The following is a 22,865-nucleotide window of genomic DNA, read 5'->3' as shown; positions in this document are numbered from 1 at the left end:
CAATTAAATCTCCAATATTCCAACTACTAACAATTTCCACCATACTTTGTCGATTAAAGAAGCATATTCTCATCAAACTATCCTCATTATGATTGCTGGTGATTTTGCATCAAATCCTGGACAATATGCCTTCAATTTAAACTGTTTAAAAAAAAATTTAAATGGATATTGTGTGTAATTGTAAATGTAATTTTTAAAAAAATGTATTAAAAGAAAATATTATATATTATATATTTATTTTGTAATAATGATTTGTTTACAGAGGTGACCGTTATGATGCACTTCGAATCTGTATTGGAGAAACCCTTCTGAGCAAGCTTGGAATATTGAATCTCTTTATGGTAGGATGTGGTGCCATTGGCTGTGAGATGCTCAAAAACTATGCCCTGTTGGGTGTTGGAGGTCGTAAGGGTGGAAAGGTAAAAACCAAAAAATTAACATAAAAATACAAAATAAGATAGTAATTCTTACTATCTCACTATCATATTAAAATTTACCAATATTTTACATTTATATGATTAAATTTACAGATCACCATAACAGACAACGATCTAATTGAAAAATCTAATTTGAATCGGCAGTTTCTCTTTAGACCAAAGCATATCCAGGTAAATAGAACATATAATTTGTTATATTCTTTCTGTTTCATCCTCAAATGTCCATAATGTTGGTGGGGATGTAGAATAAACCTAACTCCATGACAGAATAAATTGAGTCTAGAATAAATTTGAATTTTAAGACTATGGATGAAGAACCAATTTTGGTAGAGAAATTACTCCTGTTTGTTTAAGCTATCAAATTGTGAGGTTCTAATCTATGATTTAGATTGTTCCATGTCATTATTATTTCTGTCTTCTACTATTCAGTCTACTTTTCATCGTTTTTAGTGTAAAATTAAATCAGTTTCCTCCACTTTTTTTGTAAGCTTCTACAAATAATAATCAAAGTAACTAAAATATTGTCATTGTTTAGAAACCAAAATCAACAACAGGGGCAGAGTCTGCAAAGAATATCAACCCAGGTATGTATCATGCTCATTTATACAGTATATCATATTTTTGCCAGTTGCAGCAAAATTTGAAAGCAACCCGAAACAAGATGAAAATAATCATATCTAGATATTTCTGTATATGCCCTGTGTTTTTTGAAGTTTTATTTTTTTTATACTTAAAAATTGAATTGACTATATACATTTCTAATGTATAGATCATTGCATTCTTTCTCAAAATATATAGGATGCTGTATACAATTTGTAGGCTAATTCATTGGATTCTTTATATAACTATCTATTTAATCTCTGGTTTTGTTTAAAAACCAAACTATAGAATCATTTTTTTAAACAAACATATAGATAGAATTGCTGTTAATTAATATTTTTTTATATTTAGCATTAACCATAGTTGCCCATCAAAACAAAGGTACAGTATATTTTTACAATTATAGCGTATGTAATATTGTAACATACATTACAGATAAAAATTACTGCAAAATAACCCATGTTACAGCTTTATGGCTACTTTGTGGCTACGCATTGCTTCGAGGTATTTTGTTTTTATCACGATCTTACAAGAGACATTGTTTTGCCACGCGTCTATCATAATGTGTTATAAACACCATTGTTTTCAATGAATCAAGGGCAACAATGATTGAAAAATACAGCAGTTACGCTCGATATATTTATTTTGCCTAACTAGCTTGGCCCAGAGTTTAACAATGTTTAAAAAGTGCAGTATTAGTTAGTAAAAGTTAATATTCAATTCTGAACATAGGGTAATGAGCTGTTAGGAGTTCATTTTACCTAAGCCTTGGCATTATGTGGTAGAGTGGTCAGTTAATTTTCACACCACCTTATCCTTTCTTTCAACCAGGTACTCATTTACAGCTGAGTAGACTGGGAGTTGTCGGGAATTGAACCCAGGTCTCTCTGTATGACAATCAAATGTCCTACCACTCAACTACCCAACTCCTTAACTAGATAGGCCTACCAAAAAAATCAAAAAAACCTATGTAGCAAGGCATAGGCCTATTCGGGCGTAATTGGAGGGGTAGAACTTGTTGATTCAAGTTGGGTTATTATACTAGCATTGTTCTCTTTTGATAGCTGGTAACAATGGTTTATATTTAACGCCCTTCCATTGGAGGCATAGCAAAACAAAGCCTCTCGTATTATCCCAATCAAAAAACAATACCTTCCCGTGGTAGCGGGTGGGAGCGTGTAGTATCGCTATCAAAAAACAATACCTTTTGTGGAAGTGTGTGAGATTGCGATCAAAAGGTTTGCGATAAAAAAACAGTGCCCCCACATAGGCTACGAAAGGTTACGCGTGGGAACAAAACAGTAATTAATATCTACTATAGGTCATATTTAGGTCATATATGTAATTAGGTGAGTTTATAAAAATCTTTAAAATCCCCCCAAAAGATGCTTGTACTTTAAAATGTCTGCATGATATGACCAAATATCAACAACCTTGTCATCGTTATGATAATGGGTAACATTAAAGTCGTTTAATAATGTACATTTTAGTTTGCCAAGAAACTGAGAAGGAGTTTTTTAATGATGCGTTCTTTGAATCAATGGACATAGTTGTAAACGCTCTGGATAATGTAGAAGCGAGACGTTATATGGATGGGTAAGAAATTTGCCTTAATTTACCTATTTAGCACACGGTTATTAAAGTCAACATGCACATACGCTTTGTACAAGCTGTACGTGCGCAAAACGCAAAGACTTTTGAAAATTTTGAAATACTCACGATGGCCTGAAGTATACGAAAAATTAGATTAGAAAGCTTTTTGAAATTTTACATACACGTACTCACACTTATGTCAAAAATTGCTCTATATTTTGAAATACACCAAGTACTAAAGTTTCATTGAAAAATAAATTTTTTTCAAGAATATATGGTCAACCATAAAGTTTCATAAAATCATGCCTAACTTACGCTGCGCGAATCTAACGTCATATAACAAGTTTCTTGCACATCTACAGTTTAGAGGTCAATCGTCTGACAAATTTATACAATCTTATGTTGAAACGAATTAGAGATACACTTCGAACAAAATTCGTGGGAAGAAAGAAGAAGATAGGGGAAAAAAAATTCTGACAATAACAAGGGGTTATCCGCCAAGTGCAGATAACCATCCAAAAAAAAAAGATCCTGACAATAATAAGTGTGGAACCAACAAAAAGTTGATAATGATCTCATACATTTCACTAATAATAAAACATTTGGAGAATTTGTTTTGCTAATATCAAATTAAAATTTAAATGGCATATTCTGTATCATATATTGTGCGATATTGCAATCTAAATATGATGCAATAGGATAAATAAAGGCTTTTTAAAGAAAAACTAGGTTTAGTTGTGACATCATATAATAATAGACATTATTGTAAGAAACTAATGCTAATAACATGTTGTGATTCCATTCCAAGTCCAATAAAATAAATTAATAATAAACAATTAATACATAACTTTATATAAACTGAAGAACATTAGACTGGTCCAAAATTCTGGACAAATTCTGCTTTGGCTGAGGTTCTTTGAGTGTTGGTTTTAGGAAAGTTGTTTTAAATTGTACCTGTTTTGTTTTCTCAGTCGATGTGTAACCAATCAACGATCCCTATTGGAGTCCGGTACTATGGGGGCCAAAGGTCACGTACAAGTCATTGTTGCAAATATGACTGAGTCCTATGGCAGCCAGCAAGACCCTGTAGATGAAGACATTCCATATTGTACACTAAAGTCATTCCCAGCAACCATTGAACATACAATACAGTGGGCTAGAGATAAGGTGAATGACATTTTTCTTCTATTAAATTGCCGCCTTCAACAAGCTAGGAGGCCTACAAAAAGACCTACTTTAAGCAGTGGCTGTGTAAACTAGTACACTGGGGTAACCCCGTACTCGTCTCAAAAGATGTAGTCGGTTCTTTAAAGTACACATGAGCATTTTGTGTAAGGTTTATAGTCCTTATAAGAGAAGACTTGTTATACCACCAGAACCATGGAACGAGTGAGGCTATCGATTACAGTTCCACTGCCTTAACCGTTTGGCCAACTCACTCGCTAAGTTAATAAATTACACACTACTTAATATGTAGTGTATTTAAGCTCATGCAAGGGTGTGGGATTTAATAGTTAAAGTGCCTCCATGTGGGGGAACCGGGATATTTCATTTTTTTAATGATTTTATTGAATGGATCAAGCTAAAGTTATCATCCAATCATACAATGTTTATTGGGTGTGTGTAAATAAACTTGTTGCTGAAAGAACATATACAGATCAAGGTGGATGAGTTCCATGCAGACCATTTATAAGTAGTTGGAGTTTTTAATTTTATACATATTAATTGGACATCATTGGCGGTAATCCATAGCTATAACATCGTAAGGGGTACGAGCCTCACTTAGAACAAGTCTATAATAAGGACTATAAACCGTAGTTTCAGTGTACTACAATTTTCAATCGGCGTAATAATATATTTATTAGTGTTTACCGACCGACCGACTTAGTGAGTTGTAGAGTCACGTTGCACGCGACTAAAAACAATGGTTAAATAAAAAAGTCGAGTATTAATATTAACAAATTAAAACAAAAGAACAAACAAGGTGATATAACATGGGAAGATTTTGTTAAGATTCACAACAGTTGGTGTCCCTCAAGGCAGCATTGTGGGGCCGTTGCTGATAAATATTTTCTTCAAGCAGATATGCCCTATACAAATATACAGATATGCCCTATACAAATATACAGATATGCCCTATACAAATATACAGATATTCCCTATACAAATATACAGATATGCCCTATACAAATATACAGATATGCCCTATACAAATATACAGATATGCCCTATACAAATATATAGATATGCCCTATACAAATATACAGATATGCCCTATACAAATATACAGATATGCCTTATACAAATATACAGATATGCCCTATACAAATATACAGATATGCCCTATACAAATATACAGATATGCCCTATACAAATATACAGATATGCCCTATACAAATATACAGATATGCCCTATACAAATATACAGATATGCCCTATACAAATATACAGATATGCCCTATACAAATATACAGATATGCCCTATACAAATATACAGATATGCCCTATACAAATATACAGATATGCCCTATACAAATATACAGATATGCCCTATACAAATATACAGATATGCCCTATACAAATATACAGATATGCCCTATACAAATATACAGATATGCCCTATACAAATATACAGATATGCCCTATACAAATATACAGATATGCCCTATACAAATATACAGATATGCCCTATACAAATATACAGATATGCCCTATACAAATATACAGATATGCCCTATACAAATATTCTTTGCAGTGCGAGCTTTCATTCAATAATAGACACATATACAGTAAGGTGATTTGTTTTGGTTACAGAAATAAATTGAAATTCAGTCTCGATCTTGATATTGTTTTTGACAAATAAATTTTTGTATTCATACTACAAAAGTTGCTTGTGCTGTTAGCAAGATACTTGGTATTATCAAAAGATCTTTCAAGTATTTAGATGGCAAAAGTTATACCTATCTCTGTAAATCCCTATTAGACCTACTAGTCCACTGGCAGGTGTATTGCCATCCAACTTTTATACACCAGAATTTTCCGTAGATTACGAATATGGATCAGCCAGGGAAGCATATCAAGATATAAGGGTCAAAGTTCAAAATTTACCAATTATAACAATATAAACCAATTTATTGAAGTTTTCAGGTCACGGATGAGATATCATATGCCAGAATAAACAGACTATAGCTAGCTAATATGGTAAACACCTATGCCACTACATAAATAGACTATAGCTAGCTAATATGTTAGACACCTATGCCACTATGACACTATGAATGACACCTATGCCACTACTGAGTATTGTGGAATGCAATTAGATAAATGTAAATTAAGGTTTTTAATAATGTAGATATTTAATGTTTGTTTATTCTTCAGTTTGCTAGTTTCTTTTCCATCAAGCCTACTTCTTTTACCAAATTCTGGAAAGATCATGGAGATGCACAAACAATTCTAAAGGTAATTCAAGTGTAACAGTTTCAATATAAAGCGGCTACATGTCACAATACTCTAAATCTTTAAATATAAGGGAATCTGTGGAAGTGAAAAAAGTCACATACAAGATTTTTGTTATAGGTTGTATAGTAGCACAGCACTAGTTTTTAATTTATGCCCGCAAAACATGGGCATATGGCAATGCCTATGATCATTATCCAGCATTGTGGACATTTAAATATTATATAACACCATCAACATGATTTCTCCTTCACAATAACAAGATCAGAGCAATGGCAAGAATCTACTTATATAAAACAAATAATGAATGTTTTTATATTCATGCAATGGTACAAATAATTTCATTTGGTGAAATATCATCTAATAGAATTTCATCTTTCACCGAATTAAATTATTTGTACCATCACACTCATAAACATTTATTATTTGTATACTGTATTCCAATTTAATTGTGTATTTCAGAAACTAAAATCAGGAGAGCAACCAGAAGGTGTGATACAAGCTGTTAAGTTCCTTGGATACCGACCAGCCAACTGGAACGAATGCATTTCTACTGGCAGGTTGAAGTTTCAGAAATATTTCAATTACAAGGTATTATAATGTGTTGACATTGGAATAGCAGCAAAGCTTCTGAATCTAGCTGAAAAATATTGAATTGAGACAAAATGTTTAAAAATTAACCAGCATAACAATTATTCCAGGCTACTGAATCTAGCATTTGAGCAAATTTTAGACAAAGGTTTTCAGTTTTTAATGAATTTTTTACTGTATGTTGGCCACTATGTACAACAAATCATTATACTGTTCAAAGTTAGCAGTATGATGTCAGGAGAGAATAAACTCATTTGATTCTAATTTGCATTTATGCTTATTTGCATATGAAGGCGGTTGTTGACAAATGGTTGATTTGCTGTACGTGATCAGGACAACATATAAATTCATTTAAAACGTAAAAACATTTGTCTACCATTTTCTCAAATTCTAGAGCCCAGAATGATTTTATGCTGATTACTAACATGTCTTATAGAAAATGGTAAATTGATTTCTGTATTCATACTTTATTTTGTCATAATGATAATTGGTTTGTTATTTACAGGCTCAAAATCTTTTAAGAGTTTTTCCAAGAGACAGTTTACTAAAGGATGGAAGTAAGTAGAAGTGGAGCTACAGTACCTTTAAAGCCACATTCTCTACATTATTAGCAGGATTGATTGATTGAAATATATATTTATACTGGGTAACCTCTTCAGTCAAAGACTGGTCTCCCAGAGGGCCCAGTCAGAGGGCCAGATCAGTGGCTGTGATGTACTAATACACCGGGGTAACCCCCTACTCGTCTCGAAAGATGTACTAGGTTCTTTAAAGTGCACATGAGCTAGATGTGTACACTGGACCTACGGTTTATAGTCCTTATCCGAGAAGACTCATTCTACCACCAGAACCATGGAGTGAGTGAGCCTGGAACCCCTGCCGATGTTATGTCTACGTAATTACGGTTCCACTGTCTTAACCGCTCGGCCACTCACTCACTCTGTAAGGATTACGTTTTCGTAACTATGAAACCATCTTTTAAAATCTTATGAAATCGGACAATAACATTTTAAGTAATCCTGCTAACTAACAAATACAGACAGAAACAAACAAACACGATCAAACACCTCTCGCCATTATGAATAATATTTAATATATTATATTTAAGAAAAACTTTTTACTATTTGAGAATTTACTTTATATACTACATTCACAACATTATTTTATTATACAATAGTCATAAATTTATGAAAGGCTAGACATTAAAAATAAAAACAAATTTTAATCAGTGTGAGCGCAACTAGACAATGCCAGGCTAGTCCTATCTAGCATATAATATTTGTACGTTACCAATGTTTAAAAGCTAGGTCTACAAAACTAAGCCTAGCTAGCTTACCACGAGAGAACATTCAACGTGAGCTACTTAGGTAGTGCATTATTTTTTTTCTTTTTATTGTAATTAACCATAAAATGTACATTTATGACAAGGAATGACCTGTTTTAATGTTTTTAAAATAATATATATGCATTTATATGTATAAAACGTCAACAATTGAAAGGAAATTGTCTTTAATTAAAACCACTGTGTATATAAATTACAAATCAATTTCAAAGAAGAAGAAGAATTAAATTGTTTCCTATCAAATTATTTTCAAATAAAGGTGATGAATATAACCTGGGTTTTTTTTTTATTAAAAATGTTCATTTGCAATCACTATATTCGAATACTCTAGAGCATGGTACTGGCAAACTTGTGAATAATTAACAATTGCATGTTTCAACATAATGTGTTATTTAATGTTGTATAATGTTTATTTGTAATTAAAGAGTGTGTAAAATATGTAGAGTAACACTTTGTTTTTTTACAGCTCTTTTCTGGCAGTCACCCAAACGGCCACCAACACCTCAAGTTTTCGACGAAAACAATGAACTGTAAGTTATTTTGTTGTTTTCTAAAATTGAGCAACCGACTGGATCTCGGAATGAAAACATTGGTTACCATATAATTATTGAAATGCTTGCTATTTGTAAAAATAAACCTAATCTGTTTAGGGTTAGAATTACACTAAATAGGATGAGGTGTTTGTTTTTTGTAATATGGAAACATTTCATAATAGAACTAGAAAGCCACTCGCTCCCAGAGTGCATACCTCCGCCTACTGTAAACCTGTATACCTATATATCTATATTTGTATGTGTCTTAATGCTGTGTGTGATTTAGGCTAATTTCACTACAAGCATGTGTATGCGAATTTGGTGTAATGGGTATGTAACAAGCCTTTCAATTAACAATAGCTTCAGTTGACTAACAATAGAACAGCAACGCGAAAATCAAACGAGTGAATTTGAAAAGAAATATGTTTTTAAAACTACTCGCATCAAAAAACCTGTAAATTAAATCAAATTATGTTTTAAAATTACAAATCAAAAATTAGAACTCTTGTCTCTTGTACAAAAATGAAGTTTTGTGGACAAGTAGTTCTCAAGAAAATGAAATTTCAGTTTACTTGTTACTTTAAGACTGCTCGCTGGCTTTTGAAAATACTCTCCTATCTTTTAACACTAGCAGGTCTGAAAATAATACTAAAAAGTGGTCCAGAATTGGGACCATGGTCCGGATTGCCTCTAAAATTTAATGGAGTGGACCTTGATCACACATCTATATGTATTTCCATTTTGGTAAAGATTCTGTAATTACTTTTTGAGTAATCCTGCTAAAAACAGACAGACAAACAAACAAACACAATGGACCTCCTTGGTGGAGGTAAATAAATTCCCCTAAATACAGTAAATAATTGTGCTTGATAAATTGTAGATAGCAGTAAAAAATTCTACTACAAATAGAATAATATTTGTGTCATAATATAATATTGTTTGTATATATGGTCATCTGCAAATCTATATTCCATACTGGTTTTATCACAACAGCAAATTGAAATACAATGGGTTTTTTTTTCAGGCATATATCATTTGTGATAAGTGTTGCCCGTCTGTGTGCGTTTTTCAGCAATATCAAGGTCACAGATCAAGATTTGCAATTACCAAATGTCAAAAGTATCATCCGATTAACCAACATACCAGAATTTGTTGGCTCAGTAAAAGTGAGTATTTTTTTTACCATATTTGAATATATTCCCAATTTTTGAATAAACTTTGCACCCAATTTGAATCATCTCCCCCTTGACCAATCACAAACAGTCTTTTGTCTCATCTATAGAGGGCGAATAACAAAATGAGGAAGCTATGTATGCATAGTTTTAATAGTTTAGTTATAAAACGTTGTCGTTGTGATGTGGACTAATCTGAGTTCGAGTCACAGTAGATGGCCAAACACGAGTGTTATCACACACCAATTACACAGTCAATATTATCGTACTCGAGGACATATATGATTTACGATCCTCGCAGCAGTTTAGTCATGTGATGCTAGTTTCAACCAATCATGTCCATGTATTTACATAGGCTATGTATTGTAACACATTTCTTTTTGTATTTTTTATTTATTCATTAGTGGAAATCATTATTTCCTTTTATTGTCATTTGCATATACAGTAAAACAAAATATATACATAGAAATTGTGTTTGCTCTGAGACACAAAAAACAGATATAAATAACAATCATTAGGTGTACATCCCCATTAGAACTTTTTGGTCAAAATCCTTATCAGATAAATCAACTATTAGCAGGTGATTAATTACCTGAATCCTATTATACCCCTGTGATTTTATTAGCTCTCTTGTAATTGATTGATTAGGAAAAGGTACATTCTTCAGTATGCAAGGTCAATGGTCAGGCAAAAACTAGCAGAAGTCGGCAATGATCAAATAGTTTAACGACCTGCCTATCAAAGTTGGACTTAAATAAACACATGTCACAGTAGGAGGTTAAGTGACATTTACCCGAAGTTTTTCAAAACTTCGGGTAAAAATGAACACATTCTCTAATGGGGCTGTACACGTAATGATAAAAACCACAATTACAGTGATATAATGTCACATCACCCTCGTACGGTTTCGCAACTACGGTAGTATTCAGTGCCCGAATGGCAGCTGGATAGAAGCTGTTGCGAAACCTATTAGTACAAGAAGTGATGGACCGGGATGGATTTTTACTGTATTTTATCACTTCTTGATATAAATTGTGTTGTATTTGTTCATATCTAGGATACATTTATTGTATCATAAATGTTACCATATCACACCCAAAAAAATAAATGCCTCCCTTGAGTAAGCTCCCCTAAACACGGTATTTTATATACTTGCCTGACTTTATTGAGCACTTTATGGCAATTTGAGATGCAGTATTTCGAGCGTTGAATACAAACTCCACGAAAACGTTTGCGTTATTTAACGTTTGCCATTCGAATACAAAAAATACTCAATGGATTTTCCGTTGAGTACAAAAGTTCCAATTCGAATACAACAAATTATTATCATCATTTCTTATTGTTTGTTTGCATATATAGGGTATTTCCCAAAATGGATTGCTCCGTGTATGACACAAACATTTTGTTTTGACAGTCAAACCATAGCCATTTATGAATAATAATTATGTGAATAATTAGAATGGTTGTTTTTCAAACATTTTTTAACAGCGGCCAATCTGAAACGTGTTTTGTCGTTTAAAATAATTTGCAGAAGGCTCCTAATTATTCATTATTCTCAAGACAGAAATACACAGAAATCGTATTTTTGTGAGTGAAGTTGTTTTGCAATAAGTGTTTCAGAATTATAGATAAATAGATAAAGTTTGACTGGTGTTTAAATATTATTTTATCTTTTAGAAAATAGTAACTGATGAAGAAGCCTCAAAACAGGAGATAGATGAGGCAGTAGAAGGAAGTGATGGGGATGAGCAATTGGAGAAATATCAGAATCAGTTAGCAACATTGATTGCAAACAACCGCGCTCAACCAGGTAATATAGCATTTGTCAAAGATTGCATCACATGCATCACATCACTCCTGGGATCCAAAAGGTTATAATTCCCTATATTGATGAAGATGAATTAGACAATTGGCAAAAAGAATTATGTACTCTACTCGGTGAATATTTTAAGGCCAAGTAATCATCAATTGGTAATTATTTGCATTTCTACGGCATTCATTAGCTGAGGTATCAACATGCGCCATGCAACAGTTGTCTAATTCCAGGTTGTGATTGAAGACTCATTCATCGATGTATTCAGCCAATCAACCAACCTTATTTACCTTTATTGGCAATTCTCAGGCATTGAAAAAATCATGCATAGCGGTCACCCCATGCCAGTATGTTGTCTATTCATCAGTTATTTGGGCACATGTGTATATCAGATAGACAATGTGCTGATGTAGTAGTATTACATTTAGGAATATAATTATGCTTATTTTCAGAACATCTGACTATGACAGAAGTTGAGTTTGAAAAGGATGATGATAGAAATGGTCACATAGACTTTATAACAAGTGCATCTAACTTACGAGCTAACATGTACGGCATTGAGAATGCAGATAGGCTCAAGACAAAAAAGATTGCAGGCCGCATTGTACCAGCTATAGCAACCACAACAGCTGCAGTTGCAGGCTTGGTGAGTTTTAATCATTACTTCTGCCCAAGGAGGTTGCTATTGGTTTGTCTGTCAGACATATTAAAAGTTCCTTGGCAAATCTTTATGAAACCTAATAGCCTTTTTTTGCAATGAATGCTTGTAAAATGATATTAATTCATATAGAAAATATTATTTATTTTTTACAAAGAGTTTAATAATACTACTGCAATGATGAATTGTGTGTTTTATGATTCATGTCAGTATGTATAGCTTTACTGTATGTATTTATATGTATATTATTTTAAAAACCTCACATTTTATACTTTGTCACATTGATGGTACATAATACATTTGGAGTGTTGTCAATTTTACAGATCATAAACAATTATTTAAACTGTATTCAAATGAGCTAAATGAAATTGTTTGAAGATGTATTTAAATAGTTGCCAAAAAAGTACTATTACTATATGTGTTACTATTTTATTCTGTTTAGGCTACACTTGAACTTGTAAAAGTTGTGAAGGAAGCTCCTGTTGAGCACTACAAGAACTGTTTTATGAATCTAGGCCTGCCTTTAATCATGTTCTCAGAGCCTGGTCGGCCTATGGAAACACAAATAAAACCTGGCATGTCTTACACAATCTGGGACAGATGGACAGTTAAAGGACACAAAGATTATACTTTGCAAGATTTAACTAATCATTTTAAGGTTAGTACAGTTATATTATAATTGATGATAATAATTGGTGTTTTTTAATAAATTGTACATGCCCACATTTGCCACACTAATGTTTCTTGATAGGCTGCACACAATAGGCTATATCACTTGCTTTTTAAGGATAAATAACAGTAATTTTACGGAACATATCAATTGTGTACTGCAATAGCCATTTCCACAAATACGTAACTCTGAAACGTGATACTTTTTGTAAATCACTATCAGTGATTAAAGCGTGTGGCTACATCAATAATACATCAAATACAGTCGTGTTCGAATCTGCAAATGCATAAATAAAACAACTTATATAGCAACAAAACAAAACTAGACCACAAGATAACAAAGCTCCCACAAAAAATTGCAAAATACAAAACCATTGAAATAAAAAAATGTGAAGGAATAAAACACGCAAACAAAACGAATCCAAATGGGTTGATTTTTTGTTGAAATTAAAACAACTTACCATGTATATTACCATCAACATTAAGGAAACAATTAACAATGTGTCAGCAATATGAGGTCATTTGTATGATTGAGGTCGTGTTTCCACAGAAATGTATTTTTCATTCGTTTTATGTCCACTTTTTAATTTTATCTATAGGTAAATGTGACCCATTGCATACACATCACTATTCTGAGCATATTTAAAAACAAAGCTCCCACAAAAAAACAATAAAATATCAAATAATCATGATTTAAAAAAAAAAAAATATATCAGGGAAGAGTGTGCTTTTATTATATTTACTCCTCCTATGCAAATTAGTATATTACCACAACTTAAGGCAGCGGAAGACGGAGGAACTATATAGTATTTATTTCCCAACTTTCTATTTCCAAACTGTCTCCCTGTGTGTGACTTTCCATCTTCAATTTTATATGACATGTGCAATTTTAGTTTGATTAGTATATCTCTTTTCATCTTTAGCTTTTTTTTTAAGCCCGGCATTTTACACAAGCTAAATACATTTATCCCTGGACTTAAAGATGTATTCTCCCTTTGACTAATTCCAAAAAAATAAAAAATAAAAGATTTCGAAAAAAGGTGGGTAATTTTGAAGTATCATAATAGTTATTAAATATCACCAAAAATTTTTTGAACAAAAAAAAATTTAACTGAAATACAGACGTTTTTTTGTTAAAAAAATAACTTTGACTTCTAGTCAAAGTTTTCAATCAAAACATATCCCATAATGAAACGCGCTTGTTTGGCTACTCTGTATGCATAATCATAAAACTTCCTTGCGATCTGTGTGAAAATACCTTCTTAACCGTGACGAGTTGTAAACAATCCTAATTTAGCAATGCATAATGCGTACTCATGGTTTGAAATCTTTGTTTACTTTCGCTCGTGACGATTTTCCAGATGAAATGTAATCAAACTAATTTACCTGTTAATTACGTAAACTTGTTGTTTTTGGCTCAAATTTTCGACTTAAAGTGAATAACTTTAATATTACTTTGATATGGCCACTTTAAATTTACAATATTTTGACCTTCATTTTTTTGTGTTTCAAGGGACAATACATTTAACTCATTTGAACGTACAAGAAGTATTTGCATTTTACAATTTTCTTTTGTTGGATCATATCTGTTCGTTTACATCATTATTCATTCATTTTTATAGACTAAGTATGATCTTGAATTGTCAATGATGGTACATGGAGTACGCATGGTATATGTACCTATCATGCCAGGACACAATAAGAGACTAACTCAAACGTAAGTTTTTTTTTCTTTTCAAGAATGAAATGAATTAAAATCAATATGATCTAAGCACATGATTATTAACTAACAAACTACCATTTTTCTCCAGAATGATAAGCTTGCTGAAGCCTTCAAGTGATGATGCATATTTTGACTTAGTTATTGGATTTGAACCTCTAGAAGAAGATGCCGATGAAGACCTACCTGCACCGCCACTTCGATATTACTTTGGAGTATAAGCATTTCTATATCATCTTAGCAGCATCATTTTGCAGCGAATTACGTCTAAATTTACATCTAATTCAATACAAAATTAAGAGTAATGTGCAATTTTTTTTAAATGCTTCTGTTTTATAGTTTGGTAGTGATGCCTTTTTCCAAATCTGGCTATAAGTGAACATTCTTTAGATTTAAAAACAAATCGTAACAGCATTGTAAACATGTGGTAATTTCTATCGTAAAACATAAATTTTGTGTTGATTTGTAATAGAAAATAGGACATACAAGATATTTTTGGACCAACATGTTTAGCTTAGTTCCCATTTAGATGCAGTGCAAGGAAGCAAGCCCAACTTAACAAAGTAATTTGACCAATCATGACCCAATGGATCATCTGAACTGTTACTGTGATTTGTCAACTCATTTACCTACATCATATCATTGCACCCGAATGAAAACTATATGAATGAAATTAAATAGTTTAATGTAGTTTAATTTAGTTCAATCAACAACTCAGTACGAAATATATAAGCAGATAACAACAGTTTATATATCATTTTGTTTGTACATTCTGATAATTACGTATGTTTTAACACCAAAGAAATGTCATCATCATTATATATAACATTGCAACATTTTGGCCTATATTACCAACTGAAATTTAAAAACTTGCTTTAGGCCATGTGAAATAGATTTTATGGTTCTCATGTCCTGCATCAAAACAAGTTCATCTTTGTTTTTCCAAAAATTATACTGATAATGATGGTGCACAAGAACTGTAAGCTGTATTTTTGTTTTGTTCAAGTAAACCTCTTTAAAATAATAATAATATGTGAATGAATCCACATGGCGAAAAATCTTTAAAAAAAAAGAAGAAAATACTAGACCAAACGGTTACATTCAGGCTCTATACAATTTGAACAGCTTTATAATTGTGTCAACAAATTGTTCAAACTAAGTTATTTGTGAACCAAAGAAAATGGATTATATATTAGCTACTTGGGCGTTTACGTGAATATTTTTAGTTACACCCTGCTTGTTCACAGAATACAGGAAATATCTATAAATAACTAGGTGTAAGGAGTGTATATTGTTCAAACCACACATCAGAATACTTGTCACTTTCCTCCAATGGTGTTGAAATCGCTCTAGCTAGCTCCCCCGGAATATGGGCTCATATTTCGTGGTTGAAAACTTGCACATATACTCAATTAAAAATGTGCACATCAAAACACTCAACAAACCGGCTCCTATTAGCTGTCGGATCTGTTTTAAAAAAGTAATAAATTATCTCTCATACATACACATTGAGCAATCGCATTACAGAATTCACATACACTAAGAGAAAATGGATTTTATCTATAATTTTTTTATTTAATTTTAAAATTTAATTTCAACCAGCATTATCATTATTGAACCAAGTACCCTGAAATTCCAATAGAGTGATAAATCAGTAAGTTTCGTCTATCGGGTTACTTAATTTAAATAGGACGCTCTGAAATGTAATGGTATGCAAATTAATATGAAACTTTTTATTTTATTTTTAATTTATTTAATAAATAATCAAATCATGTGTTAGATAAGATTAGGTACAAAATAAAAGTATCGTTTTGGATATAAAAGGGTTGTTATTTTGCTATTATATGTGCTGACAATGAAAGTTCCATATAGTATGTAACCGGATATCAGAAAATAAATATTGCATTATGTGAAATTTAGTTGAGACTAATACTGTATTAATATTATAAATTTTTCAGGACATTGAATATTGAAACGTGGCAGGCTATAGGCGCTTCATCTTCGACAAGATTGCCTAAAATGTATAAATTAAACTTAGGATACTTAGTATTGTATATTCTGGAATCTTCTTTATATCTATACACTTTTTATAATGTTAATTTTTATACTAACATATCATTGTATATTTATTTATTTTAATCTAATACATGTAGAAGACCATTGCATCCAACTATTTAACAAACTATTTACACTAATACAATCAAACATTGTATATTCTATCTCTAACAAAACATTTCAATCTTCTATCAACTAAAGCCAAAGTATAGTCATGTCCCACCACGGATAGACTTTCTTTATCAGTGCTTTTATGAATGGATGACTTTTGGGAACAGACCAAACCCAGTACCGTTTTTTATTGCAGTCATTACCTCACTCAATTAACTAACTCCTCAAAGTGACGAGTTTCAATCTAGTTTTTTTAAATAATTTTTACATCTCAACATTTTTAAACGTATACCAACTTGGGTTGCTCGATTTCCTCGTAAAGTACTCAATGTTCTGAAATTGGTCCCAATAATTGAATCTCAATTGAATTCATTTGATTCTTGATAATAAACAATAAATATTTCTTACAAAAGCACTGCTCGACATTGTTCTTTCTTCAGATATATTTATGATTAATCGCAAAAATACATAATTATGAATCACATGCCCATTTAAAAATGGTCAATTTTGAACTTTAATGTGCTGTGTGTGTGTGTGTGTGTGTATGACCTCAACCTGTAGGCATGCAACTGAATACCCTCTAGAGACAACATGGTACAAGTGAGCAAATTCTTCCACAATCTGTTGATTTGCATCAACCAATCAAAGAGCGAGAATCCAAAATCGTTCAACCATGAGCCCTCATAGACTCTCTTTTCCCAGACGTTTTTTGGGTCCAGCAGCTGGGATCTATAAATTATAGTTGAGTTTACAAAGTCGCAAAACTTAGATACTGCTGCTTGCTTTAGCTTCTGAATGAGTAGTCCTCATGGGACGTAGCTGGCTAGAGCAGCAGCGTGAAAACATTTTGCACTTGCTAAGTAGCTATCCAGAAAAAAGAAAAAAAAAAAAAAAAGGCTAAATATGCTAAAGCTGAATTTTTTAGGATAGGTCCCTGAGGTTGAACAACATACTAGAAGTACCTGGGGTTTCCCCCGGTCTGCTTTAACCTGATTGGGCTATTTTTCAAAATGGCTGCCATCTTAACAATATTTACTATATTTTGACAACCAGTAGGTGGAAGTAAACAATTTTGGTGTCAAAAGACTCAGAAGACCCATATTTATATTCTTTCATTAAAGTGGGCATTCTGAATAATTTGGGACAAATTTGAAATCTCTACAGCCAGTCGTTAATGAGATATTGAGGTAATCCAAATTTATGGTCAAAGGTCAAAACAAGCATTTTTCTATTTCTTTCTTTTCTATTACAGTGAATATAATGAAGACAAAGAAACTTTCAAATGAGTTTTTGTCTGGTTTTTGTCTTGTTTATTTGAAAATACAGATATATAGCTTTAACACTAATTAACCAGATATAACTTAAACACCACTCATCATTTATTTTTAATGATCAGTCTTCAATTTCCCATTCTAAAATGTTTATATGAAAACTTTAAAATGTGTGAGAGAGATGACACACAATTGAGTTTTGTGTGGGTTAAATTAAAAAACAAACCCATCCATCTCCATCATTTATATAACAATTATATCCCAACTTGATGATGGAAAATATTTGTTTTAAATTTGCATTTTGTTTATATCCAAGTAATAATTATATAATTGTAAAACATATTTACATATTAGTATTCATTTCATTAGCTTTAATTAGACTAATTAATTCACATGATTAAGTAATTTTTAAATATACAAACGTACAGTAATGGCCTAAAATGCTTAGAATCGTTGTAATAATATTCATTTTCAACAACAATATTTACAATTAAACTATATTTTACAAATTGCTTGAAAAATTAAAAAATAAGATTATTGTTACAATATTAATTAATAATACATACACATTGGCCTCTTATTTTATAAACAGTTTAAAAAGATCTTAAAAAATATTATAAGTATGCATAAATAATGGTTATATCACCCTCTAGGGTCACACATGACAGGTCAAAATGCAATCATACCCTAAGCCATTTTAATTAACAAAAATAAAATCATGATGCTTATAATTCTCAACCAGTTGAGGAAGTAGATAAGAAAGTATGGCTAAAAGTATGACAGCATTTGGTAAATTGACCACTTAAAACTTTCCAAGTACAGTACAAAAATAAAATCAAATATGGAAGAAATAATAAGTTACATGAAAAAACACATTCATACATTTTCGAATTATATATTGTATTGGAATGCAAAACTATTAAGTTGGCCAAAACAAACATATTGAAGCGTTACAAGGTGTTCCAAAACTAGTTTCGATATGTATCAATAATTTAAGTACTAATTGTTATTTTCTTATTCAAAACTCAAGTCTAACCACTTCCAAATCAGTCATATCCTATCAGGTACATATTTACACTCCTATGTGGACATCATATGACAGAGAAAGTATCAAGGGAACACCACTTAGTTACAGTATATCACATTCATTTCCATTCAACATTTTAATTGTAATTTCTAAATAAATAATAATGGTATTATAAACAATCCTACATTGATATTGAAAATCAAATATTAAATTCATCTATTAAACTGTGTACCTAGAATAATTTACATATTTTTCCTTTTAAATTCAAGCAGATTTTAAAGACAATTTTTAGATTCAGTGCCTCTGGTCACATTAGCGCTTTGCTAAAAAATATTTTTTATATGGTCTTCCGAAGTATCTATGAATAATATTCATATGATCTGACAAATTGTCAAAGCTATTTTAAACACAGATCTACTTTCATATTTACTATCTCGCCCCCAGGATATGCTTTCAAAAATATATTTTAAATTGAATAATTGAAACATCCCATGAAAGTGACGTAAAATAAAAGAAAGAAGAGCAAGCAGATGACACGAAACACATGGGTCAAGTACTACTCACAAACTCATGCTCATTATGTAGCTATATTTACACAATTTACACATTTTATATGTCAAACCACTCACAATTTGTGTTAAAACTACTTGATTTCAGAATCACAATTTCACACTTCAATTAGCGCCATCTTGTTTGGAAGTACACTCTGTTTTTCCAAAATTCTATATCAATTTCAATGTAGCATAGATCATGCAATAAAAGATTACTTGGTACAAACAACTTCTTATTAATTATTTTTGAAAATTACTTTTACAATCCGAAACAATTATATCAATCAATTATATAAATTAAAATATTCATGTTAATTACTTTAATTAAAATGCAATTGAAATTTTGATGTTTCCACCCATTTGACCTTGCACACCCACGTACATTCTATATTATATATATACAGTACACACACATTTCCACGAGTGTGTTTTAATCCTAATAAATATTTACAGAATGGTTTGGTCCTTGCAGCCTAGTCAAATCAATTACCATTAATTTTTTCTCAAATAATCTAACAGATAACCCAAAGTGCTTTAATTCATTTAAAATTTACTTTTTTACTGATGGCTATGCCCTGCTTAGATAGAAAGCATTGGGTGAATCAAGTATATGCTATCCTCATTTTACAAACCACTATTTACAGAATGGTATATTCAGTTCATGTATATCATACAGGGTATATGCATGTGTAATACACAGTTGTGTTTAATCCATCTTTACAAATCAGGTACAGCACAAAACAATTTATATAGTAACTGGGATGACAACTTTGGGCTGGGCTGTGAATAATGGCAACATCAATAAATGATTGCAAATATGATTAAATAACAAATATATGGTTCATACTCATTTTCTTGAGAATTCTCATTTTTACTTATTTCTAGTTGATGTATATATTTAATATTTTAATCTTCCATCTTCATTGAATAAAATGAGCTCACAGATATATGTTGATAGGCAGTGCCATGTGAAGCTTTATCCTCTCTTCATGTCGTTTTTATGTTAAACTTCTTTAAAATCTGTGAGAGCTCGGAGTCAACATCTAAAACAAGACAGAATATCAAAAAAACACAATTTAATTCAATTCAATTCTTCAATATTAATAACCAAATTTTTGAAAAAAATCCGAAAATGTTATTTGTAAGTAAATAGGTGCCACTGTGATAAAGAATCCCAGTTGTTTTAATATATAATTAATTTACTAATTATTATTTCTAAAAGCCTATATAAGCCCATTTATTAAGATCCACAGAAAACTCTAACAAAACCAGTATATACTTTAGTTCTCAAAATAAATTCTTACAATCTGTCCTTTTCAAAGAGTAAAACTAGAGAGATTGTATTCTCACTATTCCTCATAAAAATCAGAAGTTGTGTGTTGACTAAAGGCTTTCAGTGGTTTTCAGAGAGTTTACTGTACACTTTTAGCAAGCATTTCATTAACTGCATATACCGTAGCTATATAGTGGAAAACTTGATTAAAGCTGTTAATATGAGTAAACATCTTGCCTGAACATAATAATATAGCATTATAATGAGGTGTAGGAAAACTAATTAAACTACTTGAAAAACTCTAAAAACTATAAAAAAGGAAACCTATCAGCAAAAAATAATAATCCCTCCAGGGAACATATCATCAAACACCCCTCCCGGGAACATATCATCAAATACCTCTCCAGGGAACATATCATCAAACACCCCTCCAGGGAACATATCATCAAACACCACTCCCGGGAACATATCATCAAATACCTCTCCAGGGAACATATCATCAAACACCACTCCCGGGAACATATCATCAAATACCCCTACAGGGAAACATATCATCAAAAACCCCTACAGGGAAACATATCATCAAAAACCCCTACAGGGAAACATATCATCAAAAACCCCTACAGGGAAACATATCATCAAACACCACTCCAGGGAAACATATCATCAAAAACCCCTACAGGGAAACATATCATCAAAAACCCCTACAGGGAAACATATCATCAAATACCTCTCCCGGGAACATATCATCAAATACCTCTCCCGGGAGCATATCATCAAAAACCCCTACAGGGAAACATATCATCAAAAACCCCTACAGGGAAACATATCATCAAAAACCTCTCCCGGGAGCATATCATCAAACACCACTCCAGGGAACATATCATCAAATACCACTCCAGGGAAACATATCATCAAACACCACTCCAGGGAACATATCATCAAATACCTCTCCCGGGAACATATCAAACACCACTCCAGGGAAACATATCATCAAATACCTCTCCCGGGAACATATCATCAAACACCACTCCAGGGAAACATATCATCAAAAACCCCTACAGGGAAACATATCATCAAATACCTCTCCCGGGAACATATCATCAAATACCACTCCAGGGAAACATATCATCAAATACCTCTCCCGGGAAACATATCATCAAACACCACTCCAGGGAAACATATCATCAAATACCCCTACAGGGAAACATATCATCAAAAACCCCTACAGGGAAACATATCATCAAAAACCCCTACAGGGAAACATATCATCAAAAACCCCTACAGGGAAACATATCATCAAATACCTCTCCCGGGAACATATCATCAAATACCACTCCAGGGAAACATATCATCAAACACCACTCCAGGGAAACATATCATCAAATACCACTCCAGGGAAACATATCATCAAATACCTCTCCCGGGAAACATATCATCAAACACCACTCCAGGGAAACATATCATCAAAAACCCCTACAGGGAAACATATCATCAAATACCCCTCCAGGGAAACATATCACCAAACACCACTCCAGGGAAACATATCAAATACCTCTCCCGGGAACATATCATCAAACACCACTCCAGGGAAACATATCATCAAATACTCCTACAGGGAAACATATCATCAAATACCCCTCCAGGGAAACATATCATCAAATACCTCTCCCGGGAACATATCATCAAACACCACTCCAGTGAAACATATCAAATATCTCTCCCGGGAACATATCATCAAACACCACTCCCGGGAACATATCATCAAATACTCCTACAGGGAAACATATCATCAAATACCTCTCCCGGGAACATATCATCAAACACCACTCCAGGGAAACATATCATCAAATACCTCTCCCGGGAACATATCATCAAACACCACTCCCGGGAACATATCATCAAACACCACTCCAGGGAAACATATCATCAAAAACCCCTACAGGGAAACATATCATCAAATACCTCTCCCGGGAACATATCATCAAATACC

At 32.2% G+C, this 22,865-nt stretch overlaps 2 protein-coding genes across 11 annotated transcripts in view; one reads left to right on the top strand and one right to left on the bottom strand.

The window, feature by feature from the left end:
• Positions 1–17,181, top strand: part of LOC140062154 (ubiquitin-like modifier-activating enzyme 6) — a 62,015-nt gene extending 44,834 nt beyond the window's left edge. Inside the window, exons 13-28 of the mRNA XM_072108222.1 lie at positions 263–419; positions 531–608; positions 973–1,021; positions 1,389–1,418; positions 2,528–2,633; positions 3,602–3,797; positions 6,009–6,089; positions 6,549–6,677; positions 7,183–7,234; positions 8,486–8,549; positions 9,577–9,718; positions 11,402–11,534; positions 11,990–12,183; positions 12,638–12,853; positions 14,487–14,581; positions 14,676–17,181. Coding sequence (XP_071964323.1) covers positions 263–419; positions 531–608; positions 973–1,021; positions 1,389–1,418; positions 2,528–2,633; positions 3,602–3,797; positions 6,009–6,089; positions 6,549–6,677; positions 7,183–7,234; positions 8,486–8,549; positions 9,577–9,718; positions 11,402–11,534; positions 11,990–12,183; positions 12,638–12,853; positions 14,487–14,581; positions 14,676–14,805 — 1,852 coding nt within the window. The 3' untranslated portion in view covers positions 14,806–17,181. The remainder of the gene's footprint in view (positions 1–262; positions 420–530; positions 609–972; positions 1,022–1,388; positions 1,419–2,527; positions 2,634–3,601; positions 3,798–6,008; positions 6,090–6,548; positions 6,678–7,182; positions 7,235–8,485; positions 8,550–9,576; positions 9,719–11,401; positions 11,535–11,989; positions 12,184–12,637; positions 12,854–14,486; positions 14,582–14,675) is intronic.
• A 2,169-nt stretch (positions 17,182–19,350) lies between these two features.
• LOC140062156 (signal-transducing adaptor protein 1-like) overlaps positions 19,351–22,865 on the bottom strand; it is a 62,992-nt gene continuing 59,477 nt past the window's right edge. For all 10 annotated transcript variants that reach the window (XM_072108223.1, XM_072108224.1, XM_072108231.1 and 7 more), the window contains one exon: positions 19,351–20,642. Coding sequence is in view for 5 of the 10 variants with exons in the window: in XM_072108231.1 (XP_071964332.1) it covers positions 20,587–20,642 (56 nt within the window). In the remaining 5 variants the exon portion in view is untranslated. The remainder of the gene's footprint in view (positions 20,643–22,865) is intronic.

Source organism: Antedon mediterranea, chromosome 11, assembly GCF_964355755.1.
Source record: "Antedon mediterranea chromosome 11, ecAntMedi1.1, whole genome shotgun sequence".
NCBI lineage: Eukaryota > Metazoa > Echinodermata > Crinoidea > Comatulida > Antedonidae > Antedon > Antedon mediterranea.
This window is presented reverse-complemented; position numbering and strand designations above follow the sequence as displayed.